This window comes from Lithobates pipiens, unplaced genomic scaffold, assembly GCF_037356315.1.
Source record: "Lithobates pipiens isolate NorthernLeopardFrog02 unplaced genomic scaffold, aLitPip1_a1.2 Scaffold_28, whole genome shotgun sequence".
Lineage (NCBI taxonomy): Eukaryota > Metazoa > Chordata > Amphibia > Anura > Ranidae > Lithobates > Lithobates pipiens.
This window is the reverse complement of record NW_027507789.1, coordinates 35,676,201-35,700,836: the sequence shown is the minus strand read 5'-3', so window position 1 is coordinate 35,700,836 and position 24,636 is coordinate 35,676,201. Positions and strand designations below refer to the sequence as shown.

Below are 24,636 nucleotides of genomic sequence, written 5' to 3'. Positions count from 1 at the left end.
TTGCCGACGATTTGACATGCGATTAGACATGTCAAATCGCATTTCGAAACGCACCAATGTGAACCAGAGCTAAAGAGACTTGTTACTGTCCTTCCCTGTGCTTTCTCCAGGAAATAAGGGGGCACGTGCCTTTCAGCCATGATGCAGTTTTCAGGCTTGGAGAACAATTTTCTAAACCTGTTATGTGATTAAAATTATATGTGGAACATCACAAAGTGCCTTTTTCATACACAGTATCTCACAAATGTGAGTACACCCCTCACGTTTTTGTAAATATATTATTTATATCTTTTCATGTGACAACACTGAAGAAATTACACTTTTCTACAATGTAAAGTAGTGAGTGTGCAGCTTGTATAACAGTGTAAACTTGCTGTCCCCTCAAAATAACTCAACACACAGCCATTAATGTCTAAACTGCTGGCAACAAAAGTCAGTACACCCCTAAGTGAAAATGTCCAAATTTGGCCCAAAGTGTCAATATTTTGTGTGGCCGCCATTATTTTCCAGCACTGCCTTAACCCACTTGGGCATAGAGTTCACCAGAGCTTAACAGGTTGTCACTGGAGTCCTCTTCCACTTCTCCATGACCACATCACAGAGCTGGTGGATGTTAGAGACCTTGCGCTCCTCCACCTTCCATTTGAGGATGCCCCACAGATGCTCAATAGGGTTTAGGTCTGGAGACATGCTTGGCCGGTCCATCACCTTTACCCTCTGCTTCTTTAGCAAGGCAGTGGTCAACTTGGAGGTGTGTTTTGGGTCGTTATGTTGGAATATTACCCTGTGGCCCAGTCTTTGAAGGGAGGGGATCATGCTCTGCTTCAGTATGTCACGTTACTTGTTGGCATTCATGGTTCCCTCAATGAACTGTAGCTCCCCAGTGCCGGCAGCACTCATGCAGCCCCAGACCATGACACTCCCACCTTTGGGATTCTTTGTACTCCTCACCTGGTTGCCGCCACACACGCTTGGCACCATCTGAAACAAATACGTTTATCTTGGTCTCATCAGACCACAGGACATGGTTCCAGTAATCCATGTCCTTAGTCTCCTTGACTTCAGGAAACTGCAGGCTTTCTTTAGAAGATGCCTCCTTCTGGGATGACAGCCATGCAGACCAATTTGATGCAGTGTGCGGCGTATGGTCTGAGCTCTAACAGGCTGACTCCCCCACCCCTTCAACCTCTGCAGCAATGCTGGCAGCACTCATACGTCTATTTCCTAAAGACACCCTCTGGATATGACGCTGAGCACATGCACTTAACTTCTTTGTTCGACCATGGCTAGGCCTGTTCTGAGTGGAACCTGTCCTGTTAAATCACTGTATGGTCTTGGCCAATGTGCTGCAGTTCAGTTTCAGGGTCTTTGCAATCTTATTATAGCCTAGGCCATCTTTTTGTAGAGCAGCAATACTTTTTTTCAGATCCTCAGATTTCTTTGCCATGCGGTGCCATGTTGAGCCTCCAGTGATCAGTATGAGAGAGTGAGAGCGATAACACCAAATTTAACACACCTGCTCCCCATTCACACCTGAGACCTTGTAACACTAACAGGTCACATGACCCCGGGGAGGGAAAATGGCTAATTGTGCCCAATTTGGACATTTTCACTTAGGGGTGTACTCACTTTTGTTGCCAACGGTTTAGACATTAATGGCTGTGTGTTGAGTTATTTTGAGGGGACAGCAAATTTACACTGTTAATACAAGCTGTATACCCACTACTGTACATTGTAGCAAAGTGTCATTTCTTCAGTGTTGTCACATGAAGATGTGATAAAATATTTACAAAAATGCAAGAAAAATGTACTCCCTTTTGTGAGATAATGTACACAACACATGCAAAAAGAAATGTCTCTTTCTGTTTAAGCTTTTTCTGATATTGTCTAAGTCCTCTTTGTTCATTAAACCACTATGTTAGTAAAGATCCAAAAGCTGAAACATTTATTTTTTTAAACCATATCTTCTGCGCTTTTTTCCTTTACCTCTGAGATCAAAAGAAACAAACAGCCATGTGCTCTCCCCAAACCAGGGTTAAAGCGGTATGCACCACATACTAGCACATTATGACAGACTTGCCTGCACACAGAGGCCTCCAGCCCTGGGCCGTCACGGCTCCCCAGCACTTCCATCTTCACCTTATCTTTCATCCAGGTTTGCAGGCTCCAATTATATGAATGGCCGAGGCTGCAATGATGTCATTCCCGTGCATGCACACGGGAGCCCCAGCCACTTTTTACATCTGTTTTCATATCCGCTGACATCTGTTTTTTACAAAAAAAAGTGACTGAACTGAACTTCAAACACTATATATAGCTGGTTGCTAAGGAGGGGGCCAGAAATCCGTCCGCCGCTTCCTTAGCAACTGATGAGTCATCAGCTGTCAGCGGGGTTGCCAGCTGAATATAAAAAAAAAAAAGGACCTGGGGGGGAACCCCATGCCACTTTTATCAGGCCCTTTTGGGTCTAGTATGTATTCGAAGGAAACCCCCCACACGCCGAAAAAAGAATGGCACGGGGTCCCCCCAAAATCCATACTAAACCCGCGCATGCAGCCTGGCAGGTCAGGAAAGGGAGGGGACAGGCGAGTGCCCCTCTTCTGAACCATATCAGGCCACATACCTTACATATTACCCCTACCCATTCACAAAAAAGGCAGTGAAATGTGGGAAAAAAAAAAACAAGAACTGTTTTTTGACAATTCCTTTTATTAATAGCTCTGTCTTCTCTCAGTGCCGTCCTCTCCACCACCGTATCTTCCCGCTGCCATCTCTCCCAGTGCCTTTTCTCCCACCGCCATCTTCTTCCTTGTCGCTGGTTACCAGCTAAAAAAATTAAAAAGCCGCTGTTCTTCTGTTGCTGTCTTCCTCCGTTGTGTAGTCGTCTGCTGTCTGGCATCGGTTCTATAGCAACGAGATGATGTCACCTGGAGAGCCCGCCCCCTGTGATGTCACAAGGGCATGCTCTCTGGGTGATGTCATCGGATAGCTAAATCCCATGGCTATATAACAGATGCCAGACAGCGGGCAACACAACGGAGGGGAAAAAAGGACGTCAATTCTGTTTTGGGTACAGTTATGCGCAACCGCGCAATTGTCAGTTAAAGCGACGCAGTGCCGTATTGCAAAAGATGGCCTGGTCAATTGAGCAGCCAAACGATTGAAGCCATACAGCCAACAGATTTTTTATCTGAGAAATACTTGGACCCCTTTCACCCCCTACCGGATTAGCGCTTAATTGATGGTTAAGCGTCACTTTTCGACCACTAGCAAAGAAGGGGTTAAAAACTCCCATGTTGCGGCTCTTCTGAAGAGCTTTTCAGGCATTCCAATGGGCAGGGGCGTTTTGGGAGCGCTACATGCGGCACTCCCATACCGCCCCAAAGAGGCTGCTTGCAGGACTTTTCACAACGTCCCGCAAACGCACCGCCCCAGTGTGAAGAGTCACACATGAATGAATGGGAGGCGGTTTTCAGGCGCTTAGCAGAGGCTATTTCCAGCTCTAAAGTACCTGAAAACCGCCCCAGTGTGAAAGGGGTCTTACAGTACATGTAGTGACTAGATACTACAAAAGTGCATACACTTCATTGTGGAGCAGTGTAGTATGCCTTGCATTTATTTTAGGTGTATTGTATGTAACTTTTAATGATCATTGCAATGATGTATTGTTTAAGGCTTGTGTGATTACAGACATCGCATGAGATTCGCACCGCATTGCTGTGCAGATCATATGTGAAGTCTGCAATGCTAATTCAGCCATACAAACTGTGTGGCTGAAATCGCATCACATTTGTATCAAAATAGTGCAGGACACGGTTTTTTTTTGTCTGCACTGGAATCGGGTCGCATGGGTGTTCATACCTATGCGATCCGATTCCTGCACCCTTCGACAATTCGCACAGCAATCTGCGAACCGATCTGGGGGGCGTCATTAACTTTACATTGACACCCCCAGCGATTATCACTGATGTCAGTGTGAAGCAGTGTGCGATGCAGGAACCGGCACTGAATCACAGGGTTTCCAGCATCACACCAGTGTGTGAACCAGGTCTAAGCCCCTGTACACGCGGTCGGAGATTTCCACAACCAAATCCGTCGGATTTTGTCCATCGGATTTTGTCCGTCGGATCTTGTCAGAAACTGTTGCATACACACGGTTGGACAAAGTTGGCGAAAAAATCGATCTTTCAGAACGGGATGACGTAATTTCGTTACGATGGGACTACATTCAGGCTAGTAGCCAATAGCTTTGATGTAGGAATTTGATCTGAGCATGCGTGGCACTTGGTCCGATCAAAATTCTCTACACATGATCGGAGTATGTCCGATCAGCCCAGTTGGTCGGGAAATATTTCCAACATGTTGGAAAATTGGGTCCGACGGATATTCCAACGGAATCAGTCCGATGCATACCACACACAGTCGGATTATCCGACAACACGGTCCGATAAGACACATTCCGACAGATTCTCCGACCGTGTGTACAGGGGCTTAGACTAGCCTACCCATATATCCCCTCTATACTTAAAATTATACTTGAGATTAGGGCTTGGAATTGTTATACTTGTAGAATGTTTGTTATTAGTAGTACATTCTGTGTTTGTATATACCCTGCTCAGTGCAATTTTCTTTACATCAGGTGGATAGTATACAACCAGTGCCTATCCCTGAGCCACCCCCTCCTGCCAGATTTCAGTCCATTGGGGTCCAGGTGGAAGAGGAGTGGAGGTAAGTCTCATTTATAGGACCATGGAATGATTGCACAAAATGGCCTTTATTCACAAATCTAACACTCCAGGATAAGGGGCTTTATTTTGTAAAGAGTGACAGTTATTTTCAGCTTAGACTGATGAGCTTTAAAAACTACAGACACATGGCTAAAATAAAGATCCTTATCTTTGTGTTGAAAGCTTTGCGAATTGAGCCTAATGACTCTGTAACACAAGTTAACAGACAGCGGCTATATGGTATGTGATTTACTCGGGATTTGTGGATGATCTACAAATGAGTCTTCAAAGGGTGAAAAGATCTTAACCACTTTAAAACCGCGCTGGGATCAGGTGCTTTGCAGCTACTTGCCACTCAGCCCAATTCTGACATTTCTCACATACATGCTAAATTTTTTTCTAAAAAAATTACTTGGAACCCCCAAACATTATTCCATTGTTTTAGTTTTTTTGCTTATAGACCCTGGAGAATAAAATGGTGTGTGTTGTTTTTTTTTTTTTTTTTTGTTTTGTTTTTGATTTTTGCTCAGTGGTCTTTCAAACACAATTTTTTATGGAAAAATTACACACTAGTGTGAATTGGATGTGGCTTTTTTCCGTGTCCAATTCGCATGACAGGAGATTGTGACCAGCTCTCAATGAAGCCAATTCACATTGCTGCGGAGCGGATTGCACAGGTCCTGTGCGTCTTTGGCTCTGTTTCAGGTCCAAATTCGGGCCGGATTCGTCCCTGAAACTGAGAACAGGGACGCACCCGATCCGTCTGCAATGTGAACCCAGCCCAAATGAATTTTAGTAAACACAATATGATGCCCAGTTTTTTGGTAAATATAAAAAATGTTTAAAATAGATACCAAACACGTCTTGCTTAAAAATTATGCACACTCATGGAATGATGACAAATTACTGTAGTTAAAAAACAAAACAAAAACAAACTCCATAGGCAGCACTTTAAAAGACTTTATGGGTAACCCATTTAAAGTTACACAGCAGGCCTGGTGATCCCTAATATGTGTGGTGCGATCACCATTTACATATGCGTGCACAACCTACATGTGTGTTCATCTTTGCAAGGGGGTTGGGGCATTTTTATTTCTTTTTTTATTATGTAATATGTATGTGTATATATGTATGTGTATATATGTATGTGTATATGTATGAAAAAGTTATACATAAAGTTGCACTAAATATATGTGAAAACTCAAGGTAAAAAGAGTAAAAAAACTCTATGAATTACATAAAAAATACAAATGAATCAAAAAAACATCATGTGAAAATTCAATCAAGAAAAAGGGAGTCCTTGTAATCAAAAAAATCTTAGTTCCAAAGAAACAACGAACAGGAAAATCGGTCCTTTTTACGAATTCGGTGAAACCTTCCTGACTTTCCCACTATCACATCCAGATCTGAAAATGGTTTGACTCTTACCGCAATGGGTGGACTTCAAACCAGCGGAGTCGTTAGCGTTAGGGTTCTTTTGTGTGTATTCCGTTCCGATACACTACTGGGGACGTGAATCCGGGCGGATCATTCGAGAAGGTTACCAGCCTAGATCGAAAAGTTCTGGAAACCGTCGTACGTCCTGCTTCTCCTCTCGGTCACCGTAGAAAAAGGCAAGGTGGCCGTCCGATCACTCTGGATACCTGGAGTTATCTAAAGCTCCCCAATGAACCGTCAGATACCGAGGTTTTTCAATACGCAAACCTGCAGTGAAACACAAAACGCTCGGGCCACCCGGCCACGAGCAAGGGGAGGGGGAAAAACAAAAGAGGACTCCGATCGTGAACGTACCGTTAAGCAGTCGGCAGATTTATTAAAATAAAATAAATACACAACAGACCAAAGGTATGACCGAATAGGTCCGATTCTAACAAATAAAAAATATGCATAAAAAAACGGTTAAAATTAAGAACAAATATACACCCGTGCTAGGGAATATTCTAAGCGTGGTGGTATCGGCACAAACAGCCCGACATGTTTCGTAAAAACGTACATCCTCTTTACGAAGCCTATCGCTAGAACTTTTGTTTCATTTGGGCACTTTTAGGCCGCAGTAGATACATTTTTAGACTGAACTCTGGGGAAATTATAACACTACCTTTTTCAGTGGGGCTACAACCGCATTGCAATGATTAAATGCTTGTCTTTTTCTGTCTAGGGTACCTTGTTAAAAAATAAAACATAAGCAACACAGATCAGAGAAAGAATAGGAGAGGTGTCCATAGTGGCCTATGTACTGGTTCAAGGTGGATCCTCCTAGAGATGCCGTAGGTCCCAGACACTATTGTGGGCTTTCTATCCATTCTATCTTGTAGGAGTTCTTCCTTTTTTAATGAGCCGTTTTGGATAGTGCTGTTGGTTATTATTATAAATTCCTCCCTCTGCAGACACTCATATCTTATTTCTATCTCCTGAACAGGAATAGCCGCTCCAGCAGCATGACATCCAAGCAAGAAACGGACTCTGACACCCAGGAGCCCAGCAATTCGTCTGACAAGAGTGTTCCGGACTGCCCGCCACCCCGCCAGCCTACACCAGGCCCTCCAGTTCCCCTTCCTAAAAAGAACCTCTCCTATGGAGATGGTGGGGAAATGGAGGCATCTGCCCTTCCTCCTCCTGACCCCTGGCTGGACTCTGCAGCCTCCCCCCCTTCTTCAGAGCCAGCCCAGACAGGAGCTTGCCGCAGGGATGGACATTGGTTCCTGAAGCTCTTGCAGGCTGAGACAGAAAGACTTGAGGGCTGGTGCAAACAGATGCAGAAGGAGACTGGTGACAACAACCTTTGTGAAGAAGGTATGTACAATTCCATCTGATCATGTGCAGGTCATTGTCCTCCAGCACAATGGAACCAACGCTGTTTGGAATTCTTCACCTGGGGTTTGCCGGTGTCTTGTCAAATAGGGTCCTCCATCAGATGCTGTCCTCTGCGTACTGCGCATGCGCAGTACACAGGAGCACAGATTCCGAAAATTGCCGAGGACGAACGGCGCCTGCGCCGTGAGTCCAGGTTCTATCCCCACTATCCAAGTGGACATAGAGTTAGAATAAAAAAGAGCCGAGCGCAGCGAGGCCGAGCCCGAAGCGTGGCGAGCGAAGCTCGCCCGCGAGGGGCCCTCTAAAATTCTAAACCCTATGTCCACTTGGATAGTGGGGCTACCTCCTCCACTCACGGCGCAGGCGCCGTTCAGCTTCGGAGATTTTCCGAAGCTTCGTCTGCTCTGTACTGCGCATGCGCAGTACGGAGCGGACACATATGGATGGCCGGACTCTATTAGGCAGAACACCGGGACAGGGAATGGGGGAAAAGAAGCATGATCCAAAATTTTGTTAAATTTTGTTTTTCATTGATTTGGGGATTCCAATATCTGCATGGTCAACTCCCACCCACAATTGCTATTTCAGTCCATTTTGGTGCCATGCATAACCCAAAACTCATTTGTGGGATTACAAAAATGGAAAGTAGACATTTATCTCAGATTTTCTGCAAAGGTGGAAATTCACTTTAAGCATCTAAACGTCTAATGCCCCATACACACAGTCGGATTTTCCGACAGAAAATGTGCAATCAGATCATGTTGTCAGAAAATCCAACCGTGTGTGAGCTCCATCTGACTTTTTCCGTCTGATTTTCTGACGCACAACGTTTGAGAGCAGGATCTAAAATTTTCCGACAACAAAATCCAATCGTGTGTAGACAATTTTGACGGACAAAGTGCAATGCATGCTCAGAATAAACTAAGAGACAAAAGCTATTGGCTACTGGCCTGTTTATAGTCCCAACGTACGTGTTTGACGCCATTTCGTTCAGAACGATCGGATTTTCCGACAACTTTGTGCGACCGTGTGTATGCAACACAAGTTTTGGCCAAAATCCGTCTGAAAAAATCCAACAAATTTTGTGGTTGGAATGTCCGACCGTGTGTATGGGGCATAAGAATAATCACCCCCCTTCTACCTTCTTTTCTCCCTCGTCTATCCTGTGGCAGCGTTGCTGGCTCTGGATAGAATGCATATGGAGAAAAGCATTGTGGGATTCAGAAAACGTGAAAACTTGTCCTCCACCACCAAGATGCCGACTTCAGGATCTGTGCAGAGTTCTGGTAAAGGCAGCGAGCCACATAAATGAGCAAGAAATTGCTGATAAAAACATATGCCATGGCTGCAAGTAAAGGGAAAGTCGTAGAACTGTATGGTTGGTATATTGCAGGGATCTGCAATTAGCGGACCTCCAGCTGTTGCAAAACTACAAGTCCCATCATGCCTCTGCCTTTGGGTGTCATGCTGGCTGTCAGATTCTTGCTATGCCTCATGGGATTTGTAGTTCTGCAACAGCTGGAGGTCCGCTAATTGCATATCTCTGGTATATTGGAATGAATAGCCAACATTCAGTTACATAGGGACAAGGAAAGTGCCTTTGTTATAGCATTCCTTAGCAAGACCAGATTTTCCTTGGAATTTAACAATATATAGATTTTTTTATTTTTAATTATTATTATTATTATTTTTATTTTATTTATTTTTTTTACACACGATCAAAAAACCGGTGACCTAAATCGCTTTCAGAGCAATCGTATGATAATCTGATCTAATCTTTTGAGAGCTCATCACAACGGTTCATGCAACATTTTCCAAAAGGACAAGCACGCAAATTATATATGTTAAGTAATTACAACGTTATTGCTGAAAAGCAGGCCCATAGCAGAAGTTTAAAAAAATAAATGTTAGTCTATATGTGTCCCATTTTAAAATTGCACACAAATTATGATTCTGGAACAATGCATTGTAAAGTTATTTAAAAATAAAAAAATATATATTTTTTTTTTTTTTTTTTTTTTACAAATTTGTTAGCTTTGTTAAATAAAAAGATGGGGAAAAAAGTATAAATATTAATGGTTAGAAAAATTGAAGAATAAAATTGGCAAGAAAATAATAGTTAAAGTGGATGTAAACCCATTCTTTACACTTGTACCTACAGGTAAGGCCTCATTTAGGCCCCATGTAAACGTACGTTCAGAGGCAGTAAGGCGCTTTTTTCAACTGTCCCTGAACTCATTCAATGTTATCCTATGTGACCATGTACACAGTCTCGTTTATTGCCATTTTTTTAGGCAGTTGCGTTTTAACAGCGTTTCTTGGAAAGCAAAAAAATGGGTTCAGACGTCGAAGATTTCCAGGTTTCAGACGCCAAACGCGTTTAAAAAAAAAAAAGATTTTTTTTTTTTTTTTTTAAAGGGCCATAAACGAAAAACGGCTATAAACGAAACACGGCTAAACACGGGTTACCATGTTTAGCCGTGTTTCGTTTATAGCCGTTTTTTGTTTATGGCCCTTTAAAAAAAAAAAAAAACGATTACGATCTGTTAAGTTAAATCGTTCACGAGAGGTTGTAAAAACGTCTCATGTACATGAAGCCTGAGGCCCCTTTCACACTGGGGCGGTGCGGGCGTTGGCAGTAAAGCGGCGTTATTTTTAGTGCCAATTTACCATTGTTTTAGCGGCTGCATTTGGCCACTAGCGGGGCGGTTTTAACCCCCGCTAGCGGACTAAAAAGGGTTGAAACCGCCCTCAAAGCGCCACGTATAGCCGCGCTGCCCCATTGATTTCAATGGGTAGGAGCGGTGAATACACCGCTCCTTCACCACTCCAAAGATGCGACTAGCAGGACTTTTTTCACAGTCCTGCTAGCACACCGCTCCAGTGTAAAAGGGGCTGGTTTTTTTTTGTTTGTTTTTTTCAGGCGCTATTTTTAGCGCTGTAGTGCCTGAAAACCGCCTCAGTGTGGAAGGGGCCTGACACTCCTGCTGGTAAACGGACGTTTAGGAGCAGTTGGGCGTTTATTTCAACTGCTTCTGAACTCTCCTCTGTTATCGGTGCATGTACACATGTTCGTTTATAGGCGTTTCTAGGCAGTTGAGTTTAGAGGCCTTTTTTGGAAAGCAAAAAAATGAGTTCATACGCTTCGTTTAGAGGCATTTCAAGCACCAAGCGCTTCTAAATGTGGTAACTCGCGTTTAGCCGCGTTTCGTTTACAGGCATCTTTTTCATTTTTGGCTATTTTGAAGAAAAATATAATTTTTTAAAATGCAAACGCGTCATGTAAAAGTGGAAACGCAGACATTTAAAATGTGAGTTACTATCTGTCAGTTCAGGAGAGGTTGTAAAAACATCCCATGTACAGTAAGCCTTATGCCCCGTACACACGATCGGATTTTCTGACAACAAATGTTGGATGTGAGCTTGTTGTCAAAGTCTGACCCTGTGTATGCCCCATCAAACATTTTTCTGTAGGAATTTACGCCCACAAATGTTTGAGAGCAGGTTCTGAAATTTTCCGCCAACAAAACTTGTCGGAAAGTCCGATCGTGTGCATCGCACAAATGTTCACGCATGCTCGGAATTGAGCAGAACGAGCCGCACTGGCTATTGAACTTTTATTCCTCTCGGCTCATCATACGTCTTGTACGTCATCACGTTCCCATGTTTGGAATTTTTGCCCGACATTTGTGTGACCGTGTGTATACAAGACAAGTTTGAGCCAACATCCATCGGAAAAAAAATCCACGGTTTTGTTGTCGCAAAATCCGATCGTGTGTACAGGGCATAAGCCTAAAATCAGGCTTACCTGTAGCTACTATGAATATCTCCGAAACCTTCACTGTTTAGGAGAGATTCACACTTCATGTCAATGGCTCATGTGATGTGAAGGGACGGTATACCTGTGCCGTCCCTTTCCAAGCTTGGTGCCACAGTCAGTGAATCCTATGCGCATGCGCGGAAGGGACGTCATCACGGCGCAGCCAGTCAGATGACCAGAGGACTCAAAGCTGAAAGGAAGACCGGGTAAAGATGGAAGCGTCTGTCGGAGCTCACAGCGCGGTGGTGCAGGGCTTCATTCTAAGGTAAGTGTTTCATAATGTGCTAGTATGTGACATATACAAGCACATTATGTCTTTACTTTGCAGGGTTTTAAAAAAATAAAAATAAACTTTGGTATGGTTTACTTCCTCTTTAAGGGGTCATTTTGGGCTGATTAGTGTAAACTAAGGGTTATTTAATTTAATTACTAACATAAACTAAAAAATGTTTTTGGTTTTTAACTTGTCAGGTTGCTTTACCTGACATCATATGGAGATTGAAGTTCATAACTTTGATCTGCAGTTATGTGAAACAAATTGAATGCAATAAATTACAAAAATATTACCTTGTCCATCTCACCTCTGTATGGGGTTTATAAACACAGTTTGTCTTTACTTAGTAAGGTTGAATAAAGACACCAGTCCATCCAGTTCAACCTGAGTGAGTGTCTATAATTGTCCCTATCCCTGTACATCGCACACTCACATCAGTCCCTACCCTCAAGGAGCCCACAATCCAAGATCCCCATTCATATACTAGGGCCAATTCTTGGACAGAAGCCAATAATTAACCTACCTGCATGTCTTTGGATTGTGGGAGGAAACCGGAGTACCCGGAGGAAACCCACCCAGGCACAGGGAGAACATGCAAACTCCAGGCAGGTAGTGTCGTGGTTGGGATTCAAACCAGCGACCCTTAGTTTATTTCAAATTTTACAGCAGCAGCTATTATAACAATTGCATTTACACAGCCCCTCCTAGCCATCATTTATGATGGTGGGGGATTTACAACAGATGCGGGGGAAGTGGAAATGGGGTAGAAGAACGGGGTGTACTATACAAAATGTGTGCTTTGATGAAGATTTTTCTTTTTTTTCTATATTGGGTGTGTACTGTCCACAGCTGGTTAATCGCACCCTCTTTTGTTGCGATCATCTTTTTATTGCTAATCTAAAATCCATACACATTCCCAACAATAAAGAAAAGCAATTACAGTAACTAATGGACACCAAATTGGTAACCACCCTTTTTTTGTATTCTGCTTGTCATTATTTATAGAATGCGACACAATGTTCTGGGCTATTACAAATGACTAGAAACAAAAATAAACTGGCTAAATTATTCACCAACTGGTCCATCCTGTGCTACACATTCGTCATTCTGTTTTGTACCGAATTAGTGTAGTGCTGAGAAATAAGTTTTTTGGTAAAACTTCTGGAGGCCGTTGTTCTGTAGGAAACGCATGTAAAAGCAACCAATTACTTTCTGACCTGCTGCTTTAGGCCCCTTTCACACTGGGGAGGTGCGGGTGTCGGCGGTAAAGCGGCGCTATTTTTAGCGCCGCTTTACCTTCGTTTTAGCAGCGCTATTTGTGCGCTAGCAGGGGTTAAAACCTCCCACAAAGCTCCCCTGCAGCGGCCGATAGTATAGCCACACTGCCCCATTGATTTCAATGGGTAGGAGCGGTGAATACGCCGCACCAAAGATGCTGATAGGAGGACTTTTTTTTAACCGTCCTGCCAGCTCACCGCTCCAGTGTGAAAGCCCTCCGGGTGATGGATTTTATTCACTGCTTTGCAGGGACACAAACTCCATCTCCCCCCCCCACCCCCGTCAGAACAGAGGTCTGCCTTGCTTACATAGGCAGATGCCTGACGATCAGCAGGTGGTGGCGGCAGACATTCAGTGCCTTGGCACCAGCACTGCTGTGAGTAGTCACAGCAGAAGTGGCCCACCGGCGTGCTCTCCCCCTAGGCGGAAGTGCAGAATTGCGTATCTATATGTGATTCTGCGCTGGAGGGCCGTCCTGTAGCGGTAAATCTGATATAGGGTGGTCCTTAACTGGTTAAATGAAGTCTGCAAGATCGTTTTATTTTAAGGTCTCTAACATCTCATCTAAACTTTACATGTCGGTGTAATTTCAGTTGTCATTTTTCAGTATTTTTTTATTTTTAGATCTGCAGCTATTTTAAAGAATACTTGACATTCCTGGCATGAAGGTCACTTCCAGTTACAGGGTAACAAAGCTCTGTCCCTGATTCCCAATTTTACTCCTGCATTGTCATACAGGCTCGCAATGGAGAATATAAGTGGCCGTGCCAACACGCAGTACACAGGCGTGGTAAAATCGGGAACGCCGCCCTGAGAAATCCCATGCAACCATCATGTAGGGAAGAAGTGGCTGAAAAGAGACTGCAGGAGATTGGGGCAGTGTTGGTAGGCAATAAAGGAATGATAACAGTATTTTAGTAACAAAAAGACACGACAGCTGTTAATGATGCATGTTGCTTTGGTAAACAAACTGTCATTTGATTATGGGTTACATGTCCTTTAAGCATCTGAGATATTTCCAAACACATCCACTCCCTTCAGTGGCCTCTACTTGACAGAGGAAAATCCTGGCCTGTCACTAGCGACCAATTAGAGTGGTCTCCTGAGTACGTGATCACTGTAGAAACCAGTTGTAACTATGGTTCAGTATGACGTCTGTATAATCCTTATGAAGTTACAGCTCTGCTAGTGTAGATCACAGGGAGTATAATGTAATCTTCTCTGGATAGAAGCTGCAGTGACTCCCTATACCAGTGATGGGAAACCTTGGCACCCCAGATGTTTTGGAACTACATTTCCCATGATGCTCTTACACTCTGCAATGTAGTGGAGCCTCATGGGAAATGTAGTTCCAAAACATCTGGGGTGCCAAGGTTCGCCTTCACTGCCCTATAGTGATGTAATGATATACACCATATATTATTTTAATAAGGATTTACAAGTATTTATTCCTTATTAATCAAAATGGTCTCCTAATTTACCTCTCTTCCCAATTGTGGCCATAAATATTTTTTTGTTTTATTTGTTTTTTTTTTTCACTTCTGTTTACCGTTTAGCTTTGTAATGTTATATTTTTTTACATTTATTTGTAGTGTTGTGTTCCAAAAAAAAAGTAAAAATAGTTATATTTTAGGGCTCATTCACACAGGCTTCAAAAAAATGCCGTGTACGATGTGTATGGTTTTGTACGCATATATACACAGCTGTTTAAAAATCATTCACACAGCTGCACCCAGCATTATAATGTTGACCTGCGTTCAGCAAAAAAGGAAAAAAAAGTATGTATGCTTGTAAACCTTTGTCTTCTGTTTACACGCGCACAAGGACACCCTATTGGTCGCTGTCGCTACTCATGGCCGCAATGTAATCTTCAATAATGTGTGCCCCGGTGGTGCTGCCACCACTGATTGCACACTACTGATGTTTATATGTTAGCCATGAATGAGCCGTTCTTGCAGCGCATGCGCAGAATGAGCTCCATCTTTCAGAACGACTCAAGGTCATTCTGCGCACACGCCACCACCATATGAATGACCCATTCAGGGCCAATGTAAACATTAAAAGAGAAGTATGGTGTGTGTGTGTTTTTTTTTTTTTTTTTTTTTATGTTTTTGTTTCCCTTTTTCTTTTTTTTTTTTTTTTTTTTTTTTTTTTTTAGAATCATACATACCTAGGTGCATGCCGCATCAGTCCCCCCGCCGGCTCTAAGACTGAGAACCGAGCGATCAAACCCCGCCATTCGCTCGGTTCTCAGGGCGGTGACCGACAGTCACCAGCTCTCTGCTCAGGGAGCCCTGAGAACCGAGCGAATGGCGAGGGTTTGATTGCTCGGTTCTCAGGGCTCCCTGAGCAGAGAGCTGGTGACTGTCAGTCACCGCTGTCTTCTCTGCCCTCCCCTCGCTCACTGGAACCCGTGGCTGTGGAGGAGGTGGGAGCTGGCAGCTCAGGCTGTCAATAGCTCGCTTTATTGTCGTGATCTTGCCCCAGGCTGGACCGACCCTGTGACGCCAGCCGACTGCGGGCTTCAGCCCATTGTCTGCTGAAAACAGGTCATAGGAGTGCAGAACGAACTGCATTCATTAAATCCACAGGACAAGTACAGCCAAACAAGCTTTGGCTGTACTTCACCTTTTGTAACGACATGTAATCAGTGGTGGCGGCACCAGCTGCCTACACATTGTTGATATACATGTATGTCCAGAGCTGCGGCGGCAGCCAATAGGGTCCATTTATGCTGTACCCATGTATGCGTTGAATCTAAGAAAACGTGTAGCGCTAAACAAAAAAATAGAAAAAAAGGGAAAAAATACAAAAACTTGTATGTTAACCCCCTGTGTACAACCACCCAGGGCTATGCCAATGTTCCTTATGATGGGAACATTAATTTAAATAAACACCGAAATGGTGCTGATAAACAATTTACCTCGAAAAATGTGCATTAGATGTGTCGATAAGACATTTACCAAATAAAAATATATTGGTTTGTGTGCGAAAATAATCAGTAACCCAAACAAAACAGTTTGTTGGTATAAACATAAAGTCTCTTTGTTTGATAAGAATCATCAAGTCCCACATGTGTAGTCAAATGATCAGTCCACCTTCACTCTTAAAAGGATAACATGCGAACACCACGTGACAATCCCACCACCACTGTGGATGCGGGCTTACCGAACGTATCTGACCCAAAGGAATATATATTCAAAGGGTCATACGGGCTTTTTGTAGTACCAGTAGAAATTCCAACTCGGGAAGATTAAATCTCCAGGGAAACATCAAAACGGTCTCTCCACCAATATACTTGATGATGATAGGTTTTCTCCAATTGTGTAAAGGTCCAGCTCAGGATATTGGACGTATAAAATAAGAAAATGGGGCCATATAGTGTAATACCATTTAAAAAACAAAGTTTTATAAAAATGGTAACAAACTCACATTTGAGAAGTAAATCAAGCGCTTTTCAAATAAAAATCGGCTGCAGTGGAGTCCTTCCGACGCGTTTCGTCATCATAGACATCGTCTGGGGTGTATGTGTTGGCATGAACTAGCGTACGGCACATGGACAATTTTTTATGCAAGATCTTGCTGACAGCGGAGAGCTTTCCATATAGGAAGTAAAGGCCATTGTTGATAGGAGGAGTCAATGCAAAATAGCCCATTGTTTTTTGTTTTTTTTTCCAACTGCCAACGCTTGCATGCAGTGTTTTTCCTTAAAATTGTCTATACATTTTTATTCACTAGAAGTGAGCCTTTGAACTTGCTAGAAAATATGTCCACTGCAGGAAGAGTCGTTTCCCTAGTACAGCCCCCTCCTTCCTTGCATGTCATAGGCCTGTCCTCTTCTGGGAGTATTATTACTGTCTGTGATGCCCAGATCCCCCTTCCTCTAACTCTCCTACATAACCTTTTATGTTGCTACCGGGGGAGGAGTGTAGGGGAATTTCAGTGACAGCTCTGGGGCTGCTGGCATCACATCCATGATGGTGGTGCCCAGCAGCTGTCTCAAAGATTCGGATTCTTGCATAAGGGAGGGCTTTTACAGGTAAATAACTTGCCTAAAAATACTTTAAATGCACTTAGTATTGTATGGTAAGAGTGTGTGTGTTCTTTTCCTTTTTTTTCTATTTTTTTATTATTTTTTTTATTGGCGTATAACACGCACTTTTTCACCCTGAAAATTGGGTGCAAAAAGCGTGTGCGTGTTATATGCCGATACTGCAATTTGGGCTGCCTAGGAGGTGGACAGGTGGGGGGGCGGGACTAGAGCCATCAGATTACATACAGAGAGAATCTTCTGTTTACTCAGCGGCCTCTGTAATAGGAAGTCCCGTCTCCTGGGTCAGCATTGGACCAGTGTTCTGTCTATCATAGAAGCCAGTCCAAGAGGCGGGACATTGTATTAAAGAGTCCGCCAAGTAAACAGGAGATTCTCGCTGCAGTAATCTGAGGTGAGGCTGCAAATGGGCACTGATCAGCCTGTATTTATGGCAATGGTGAGGCTGCAGATGGGCATTGATCAAGCTGCAATGATGGGCAATTGTGAGGCTGCAGATTGGCGTTGATCAGGCTGCTTTGATGGGCAATTGTGAGGCTGTAAATGGGCACTGATCAGCCTGCTTTAATGGCCAAATGTGAGGCTGTAGATGGGCATTGATCAGACTGCATTGATGGCCAATTGTGAGGCTATAGATGGGCACTGATCTGGCTGCTTTAATGGGCAATTGTGAGGCTGTAGATGGGCACTGATCTGGCTGCTTTAATGGGCAATTGTGAGGCTGTAGATGGGCACTGATCTGGCTGCTTTAATGGGCAATTGTGAGGCTGTAGATGGCATTAATCAGGCTGCACTTGGGCAATGGTGAGGCTGCGTTGATGGGCACTGATTCTTATTTTGCTTCAAAGTTCTTTATTTAAAATTGTAAGGTTTTCTTCCTGAAACTTCCCTCTTAAAATGAAGGTGTGTGTTATACGCCTGTGCGTATTATGTGGCAATAAATACAGTAAATGATCTATTTAGGGCAAAAACTAGCCATACATGGTCTGGTTCTTGTTTTTGTTCAGCTGGAGGGCTGAACAAAAAAAAAAAACGGAATCGATTTCCCCCCTTCACGCAATAGAGGTGGATGGGGAAATCCTCCCTGTTGTATTCTGACAGTGAGGAGACTCCCCTACTATCAGAATACACAAATCAAGGTATTGCCTGCAGTGCAGATTGAGCCTCTTTTATCTGACAATGTGGCTAAACAGAAGTGGATCAATAGATTGAGTTATGTTCAACTGCAGTGGCCACACATGGATCAAAATTCAGACAGTCCCTGCTGAACCAGCCAAACCAATCCATCTATGGCCAACTTAAAGAGTAACTCCACTTTTTGTTGCGAAATAAAACATTCCCCTCTGTGTGATCTCTGTACATTGCAAGGATTTTAACAAACTTTATTACAGACGTGTTGAGTGAATCTTCATAGGAGTGGTTTTAGAATTCTCAATCAGCTGCTGCACCTGCAGGGCTCCAGGCTCTGCATCCCTTTAGATGTGATTTTCCCATTGAGAGTATCACCAAAAAATTGCATTTTCGTTGCAGGGGATGCCACAAATCTGCCTTGTATCTTAAAGAACTGTGCAAACTGTTGGCACTATATACATCCTGTATAATAATAATAATAGTGCAGACTTCTGGAAAAAATCAGTGAGCCAAGCAGGAAATTACATATCTTGGGGGCATTCTGTACGCCAACTGTGTACAGGCTGCCTATAGGTAGCCATATTGCATTGCATTTTACAGAAAAGTACAGAAGCTGCAGATTGAAAAGAGAAGATAATTCTTAATAACATTCAATTACAATATGACTTATGACGCAATTGTATATGCTAAAGTATTTTTATTTATTTTTTTTAGTTTTATTTTTTGCTCTTTTTGAGCTAATTTTGTGCTAATTGGGCACGTTTATTTTGGCACACTGAAATCTGTGCTAATGCAAAGATAGCCCAAGTAGTTAAATCTCTAAGTAGATGTATTCGCCGATGCAGCCCTGGCCTCGGGTCATTTGGGCTGTATGCTAATCAGATGCTACAAGGGATAATTTGCCAGCAGCCCACATGGAAAGACTAGATGAATTATGTCGGAAATGTTTACAGTTTGTTCATACTAACTTGTGCCTCTTACTTACAGTGATCGGGAAGCTTCTCAGTGCTGTCGGCAGTGCACAGCTTCTGATGTCACAGAAATTCCAGCAGTTCCGTGGCCTGTGTGAGCAAAATCTGGTAAGAGATCCATGAACTGGAAAACAAATTTTAAGTAATGTTCATCCCTCACATATACAGTATTGCAGTTCTTTCACCTTTTTAGCATCTTTTAAGTGACGTATTAGTCCTAAAAAGCTTTGGTTTAAGACCTACATTCGTTTTAAAGTGCAGGCAAACCACTAAAATACAACATTATATGGAAGCGGTTTTACCTTCAACGCATTTCTGTACATCCACTTCTGAGATTCGCACAGCTCTGCCACAAAGCACTGTCCTGGCAGGGCAGGAGACTGCTCCGGCACTGTCATTCGAGGAAGCCGCGATGACGTCACTCCCGCAAATGCGCACGGGAGCCACCACTCGCGGAATATCACAGTTGACAGTGGCACGCTCAGCGAGCCTGCGCGGCGCTGTCTACAGCGCATGTGCTGTAGACAGTGGTGCCTGTGTTTTGGCAAATATCTCCTAAACCGTGTAGGTTTAGGATATATTTCTTGAACCTACAGGTAAGCCTTAATCTAGGCTTACCTGTAGGTCAAAGTGGTTTGTAAGGATTTACTACCACTTTAATCATATCTCTAATTATCATTTGGATTTTCACATGGTAGCTCGCAAGAGTTTGTTTTTTAGAATGTTTAGAGGGATGCTGGGGAAGTGTTTTTAGAATAGTGGTCATCAACCCTGTCCTCAGGGCCCACTAAAAGGCCAGGTTTTATGTATTACCTTGGGGAGATGCAGACTAGAATACGGCAATCACTGAGCAGCAAATGATATCACCTGTGATGTATTTCAGTTATCTTGCAAACCTGACCTGTTAGTGGGCCCTGAGGACAGGGTTGATGACCACTGTTTTAGAAGACACCTTTCACGCTGGGGCCACTGTGTTCGCAGTAAATCGCTGACCGTTTTTAGCTGTGCTTTTCGGGCTGCTAGAGGGGCATTTTCTAACCCCAAAGGTAGGGTTAAAAACTCTTGTGTTTCAGCGCTTCCGAAGTGCTTTTCAGGTGCTTCTGAAGCTCTGCCTATTCATTCCAATGGGCAGGGCGTTTTGGCAGCGATAAATGCATCGCTCCCAAGCTTTTGGATGATTTTACTTTTTCGATTCTTTTGGAACCAAGTATGATACAGACTAGTGATTGATTTTTCCATCTTGCCAGTAAGATGTTCAAATTATATTTTATATTTCCTTTGTCATAAGTAGTGATGGGATAAAATCCAGACTGCTTGATTTTTGGTTTAAAAGATGGCTGAAAGTCGCAGAAGGATAAGCTTTGAGCTGCTATGGGTGGCGGCGAGATTATGGGATTTGTAGGAAGCTGTGGATGAAGTTCCGGGAGAAAAGCTTATAGTCACTTAGAGGATTTACATTTTTAATAGATGAATATTATGTGGATCAGGGCTAGGAGTTTTGCATGGGTAGCGGACGTGCTGGTTTTGTTTGAGGAAGTCGATGGGTTTTGCATTGTTTTATGGGACTAGAGGAGGATGGAGGCCACAAGTCTGGGAGTTTCAGTTGTCTTGTGAAGTTTAATTCATTCTTACTTTGCTGTGGAGGCTGTTGGTAGAATATATCTGTTTATATTTCTCTGTAGCAAGAGTATTGCTTTAACGTGGTAAACGGGTCACATACACTACCACCCATTCCCTAGAAATCATAGGGGGGATTTAATAAATCCGGAGAGCGCAAAATCTGGCGCAGCTCTGCATAGAAACCAGTATGCCCTCTAAACAGACCACGTAAATCATGGCTGCTCAGCCCTGATCACCGTGGTCTGATTCCGTCCCTGCATCATACGTATCTGTCCCCTCTGTTCTCCTCTCTCCCCCCTCACCCCCTCCTTCCTGCCTGTCATCCCCCTCTGTGTCTGTCTCTGGCCCGGCTCCGCCCACCCTGCCGCTATTCTTGTAAAATTAAATCCCAAAATTTTCACTGCCAGTCTCTCTATTAGAGGCTGGCATAGCACACTATGTCATTAGTTTTCAAAAGCGAGTGTTCTAAATACCTAATTTGAGCTGTCTTCACGCCAGTCACATTACTTGCGACCTCTTTACAGCTCTGATACGCGGCTTCTACGGAGGAGACAAGCGGCCTCTGACATCAGAGGGAGATCAGGGCCCTCCCGCAGAAGCAATCCATCAGAGCTGTAAAGTAAAGTAATGTGACTGGCTTGAAGACAACTCAAATTGGGTATTTAGAACACTCGGTTGTTAAAACTACTGACATAGTGTGCTATGCCAGTCTAATCCCCCTCGGAACACATTTTCCTAGAGGGGCTGGCATAGTTTTATATAGCTGGGTTAACAAACCCTTTAATTGAACAAGCTGAAGTTAGAAGCTGATTGGCTACTATGCACAGCTGCACCAGATTTTGCACTCTCCAGTTTTAGTAAATCAACCCCGTGACAACTGGAAGTGCTCGAACAAGCACTTTCACAGCAGATGTTATTTTAACCGGTTCCCGTGTATTTACGGGGCAGAATGGCTTCCTCGCACGAAACCCTGTGAGGGTACGGGGTTCCTTTTAAGAGCCACCAGAGGGCGTGCGCTTGTGCTGCATGGTGGGGGATCTGATACGCATGGGCGGCGATCGCTGCCGGCCAACCGTGTGCGCGAATATGGGTATTTGTGTGTGTAAACACAGGAGAGGAGACATGTCATTTGTTCCTAGTAAGTAGGAACCGCAATCTGTCTCCTCTCCTATTCAGTCCTATCCCCATACAGTTAGAGCACACATTTAACCCCTTGATCGCCTCCTGGTGTTAACTCCTTCCATTTACACAGTGTCATTTACACAGTAATCGGTGCATTTTTATAGCTCTTATAGCTGTATAAATGTCAATGGTCCCAAAAATGCGTCAAGTGTGCGATCTGTCCATTGCAGTACTGCTAAAAATCGCAGATTACCCCCATTACTAGTAAATAAAATAAAAATGGCATAAATATTTCCCATAGTTTGTAGATGCTATAACGTTTGCACAAACCAATCAATATACGCTTATTGCAATTGCAAAAAAAAAAAATTTATATTGGCCTAAACTGATGACATTTTTCCTTTTTTTTTTTTTTTTTTATGTGTATAGTGCAAAAAATAAAAACCGCAGAGGTGATCAAATAGCACCAAAAGAAAGCTCTATTTGTTGGAAAAAAGGACGCAAATTTCATTTGGGTACAGCATTGCATGAGCGCGCAATTACCAGTTAAAGCGACGCAGTGCCAAATTGTAAAAAGTGCTCTAGTCAGGAAGGGAGTAAAACCTTTCCGGGGCAGAAGGGGTTAATAAAAGTTGCACCTTTTTAAAAACTGCAAAAATTACTTTTGAAATGACATTAACATGTTAAAGCAGAACTGTCATTATTAATGTCATTATTAATTTTTTATTATACAGTGCTGTCCCCTATGGGACAATGTACATGTAGGACTTTGTCCCATGTTTCTAAGTGCTTTTTAAGTTATTAGTTACTGATCTGCCCACCCCCCCACCTGCTATGGCTGATCTGACAACAGCTCTGATGGAGACGGTTGATTCATAGCTGCAGCTTGATTCGGCTGTGAACACTTTCCTGACACAAGCAACAGCTAAAGGATTGCAGATTTATGTACGTGTTGTTGCCCCCATTATATTGTATGTAAAGGCGTAACAATAAATGTGCGAACAAAAAAGGGGTGTAGTGATACAGCGCTGTCTAAAGAACAAAAATACCGACAAAGTGCTAAATGAAAAAAAATTTACAAATATTGAAAAAATAATTGAAAAGAAATTTTACAGAGCTGCAGCTTAAATGTGAGATACCCACAATAATTGGGAAAAATTGTAACAATAAATTTATTTTATGTGGTTCCTATTGGTTCATTAAATATACCATTGAGACTGTTTTATTATATACAGAATATTCGACTAATTAAAAAAAAAAAATCCTTGTGTGTGTGCATGTATATATATATATATATATAATATATATATATTTATACAAAACTTTATTTTTACACTTATATTTTATAAACATTTCCAGCGCCTGTTATCAGCACCTTTTTTCTATCGCCAATAACCCTATTTTCTGCCTATAATTTTCGATGGCCTATGTATATCCCTACTTTTTAAGGTTCCTTTTACTAAAGGCAAATAGGCAGATCATTTTTTTTCTGCGGAATTTAATTATCTAATCATTTGTAAGAAAAAAATCCATATTTATTTTTCATGTATTTTTCGTGGCTTGTGATTTGGGTATTCTTTGCGATGTGAATTTCTACAGCATTCTCTAAGCAAAGAGAAAATTCCTTTGCAAAGTATTATTTGCCTTTAGTAAATCAACCCTATTGTTTTCAGTCTTGTGACTTTGTTATATCAGGTTTAAATTTCGATGTGTCAGGCAGTATTGTACTTCTTCCAAGCTAAGGTAATACATAATCCATCTGATTTTCATAAATTGAGAGTGTAATGCAAATCCAAAAGATTTTGAATCTTCTACTGAACAGCGCATTTTACGGGTAAAAGACAGGCTGTCCGGTAAGACAGGAAATTCTGCTGTTCAGCAATGATGCCGCCTACAGAGACATGATCTGCGGGGCTGTGTAAAGCATTTCTAAATGGTTTGGGATAAGAGTATTGCATATAAAATGTATCTAAACCCAAATACATATGTAACCTATTGCAGCTTAGGCCCCTTTTACGCTTGTGCGACTTGGGACTGCAAAGTCGCATGACAAGTTGTTCTCCATGATTTCCAATGAGTACCCTTCATTTCTGTGCGACTTTAAGTCCTTGTACTACTTTGGTCCGACTTTGATGCGAGTTACAGACATTCCCTGAAATCGCGGCTGGGTAAATGCGGTAAAAATCACGACAAAATCGCATGACTTTGAAGTTGCGGTAGTGTGAAAGGGGCCTTAAAAGCCCTTAGTTGTAGTGGCTACATTCATTTTTATTTTATTTTTTCTCTAACATGTTGTACAGGTGTTGTACATTGGAACTTCTGAAACCATACATCTACACACTAATGCCACGTACACACGATCTCACATTCCGACAACAAAATCCGTGGGATTTTTTCCGACGGATGTTGGCTCAAACTTGCCTTGCATACACACGGTCACACAATGTTGTCGGAAATTTCGAACCTCAAGAACGTGGTGACGTACGACGAGCCGAGAAAATTGAAGTTCAATAGCCAAGTGCGGCTCTTCTGCTTGATTCCGAGCATGCGTGGAACGTTGTGTGTCGGAACCATGTACACACCTCAAACGGATTTTGTTGGAAAATTTGAGATCCAGTTCTCAAATTTTGTGTGACAGAAATTCCCACGGAAAATGTCAGATGGAGCATACACTGTAGGAATGTCCCATCAAACATTTCCCGTCGGAAAATCCGAGCGTGTGTTCGCGGCATTAGGCCTTCACACAGGCATATCAACCCATGCGTGGGTCTGATACATGGATCAGGACACAGACTGACTGCATTCTGTTCTGTTCACAAGACCCGCAC

The 24,636-nt window shown here is 42.8% G+C and overlaps 1 protein-coding gene across 2 annotated transcripts in view; it reads left to right on the top strand.

The window, feature by feature from the left end:
• The window catches only part of DLGAP4 (DLG associated protein 4), a 342,220-nt gene that overhangs the window by 286,642 nt on the left and 30,942 nt on the right, over positions 1 to 24,636 (top strand). For both annotated transcript variants that reach the window (XR_013263487.1, XM_077459068.1), the window contains exons 8-10: positions 4,640 to 4,728; positions 7,147 to 7,520; positions 19,083 to 19,174. Coding sequence is in view for 1 of the 2 variants with exons in the window: in XM_077459068.1 (XP_077315194.1) it covers positions 4,640 to 4,728; positions 7,147 to 7,520; positions 19,083 to 19,174 (555 nt within the window). In the remaining variant the exon portion in view is untranslated. The remainder of the gene's footprint in view (positions 1 to 4,639; positions 4,729 to 7,146; positions 7,521 to 19,082; positions 19,175 to 24,636) is intronic.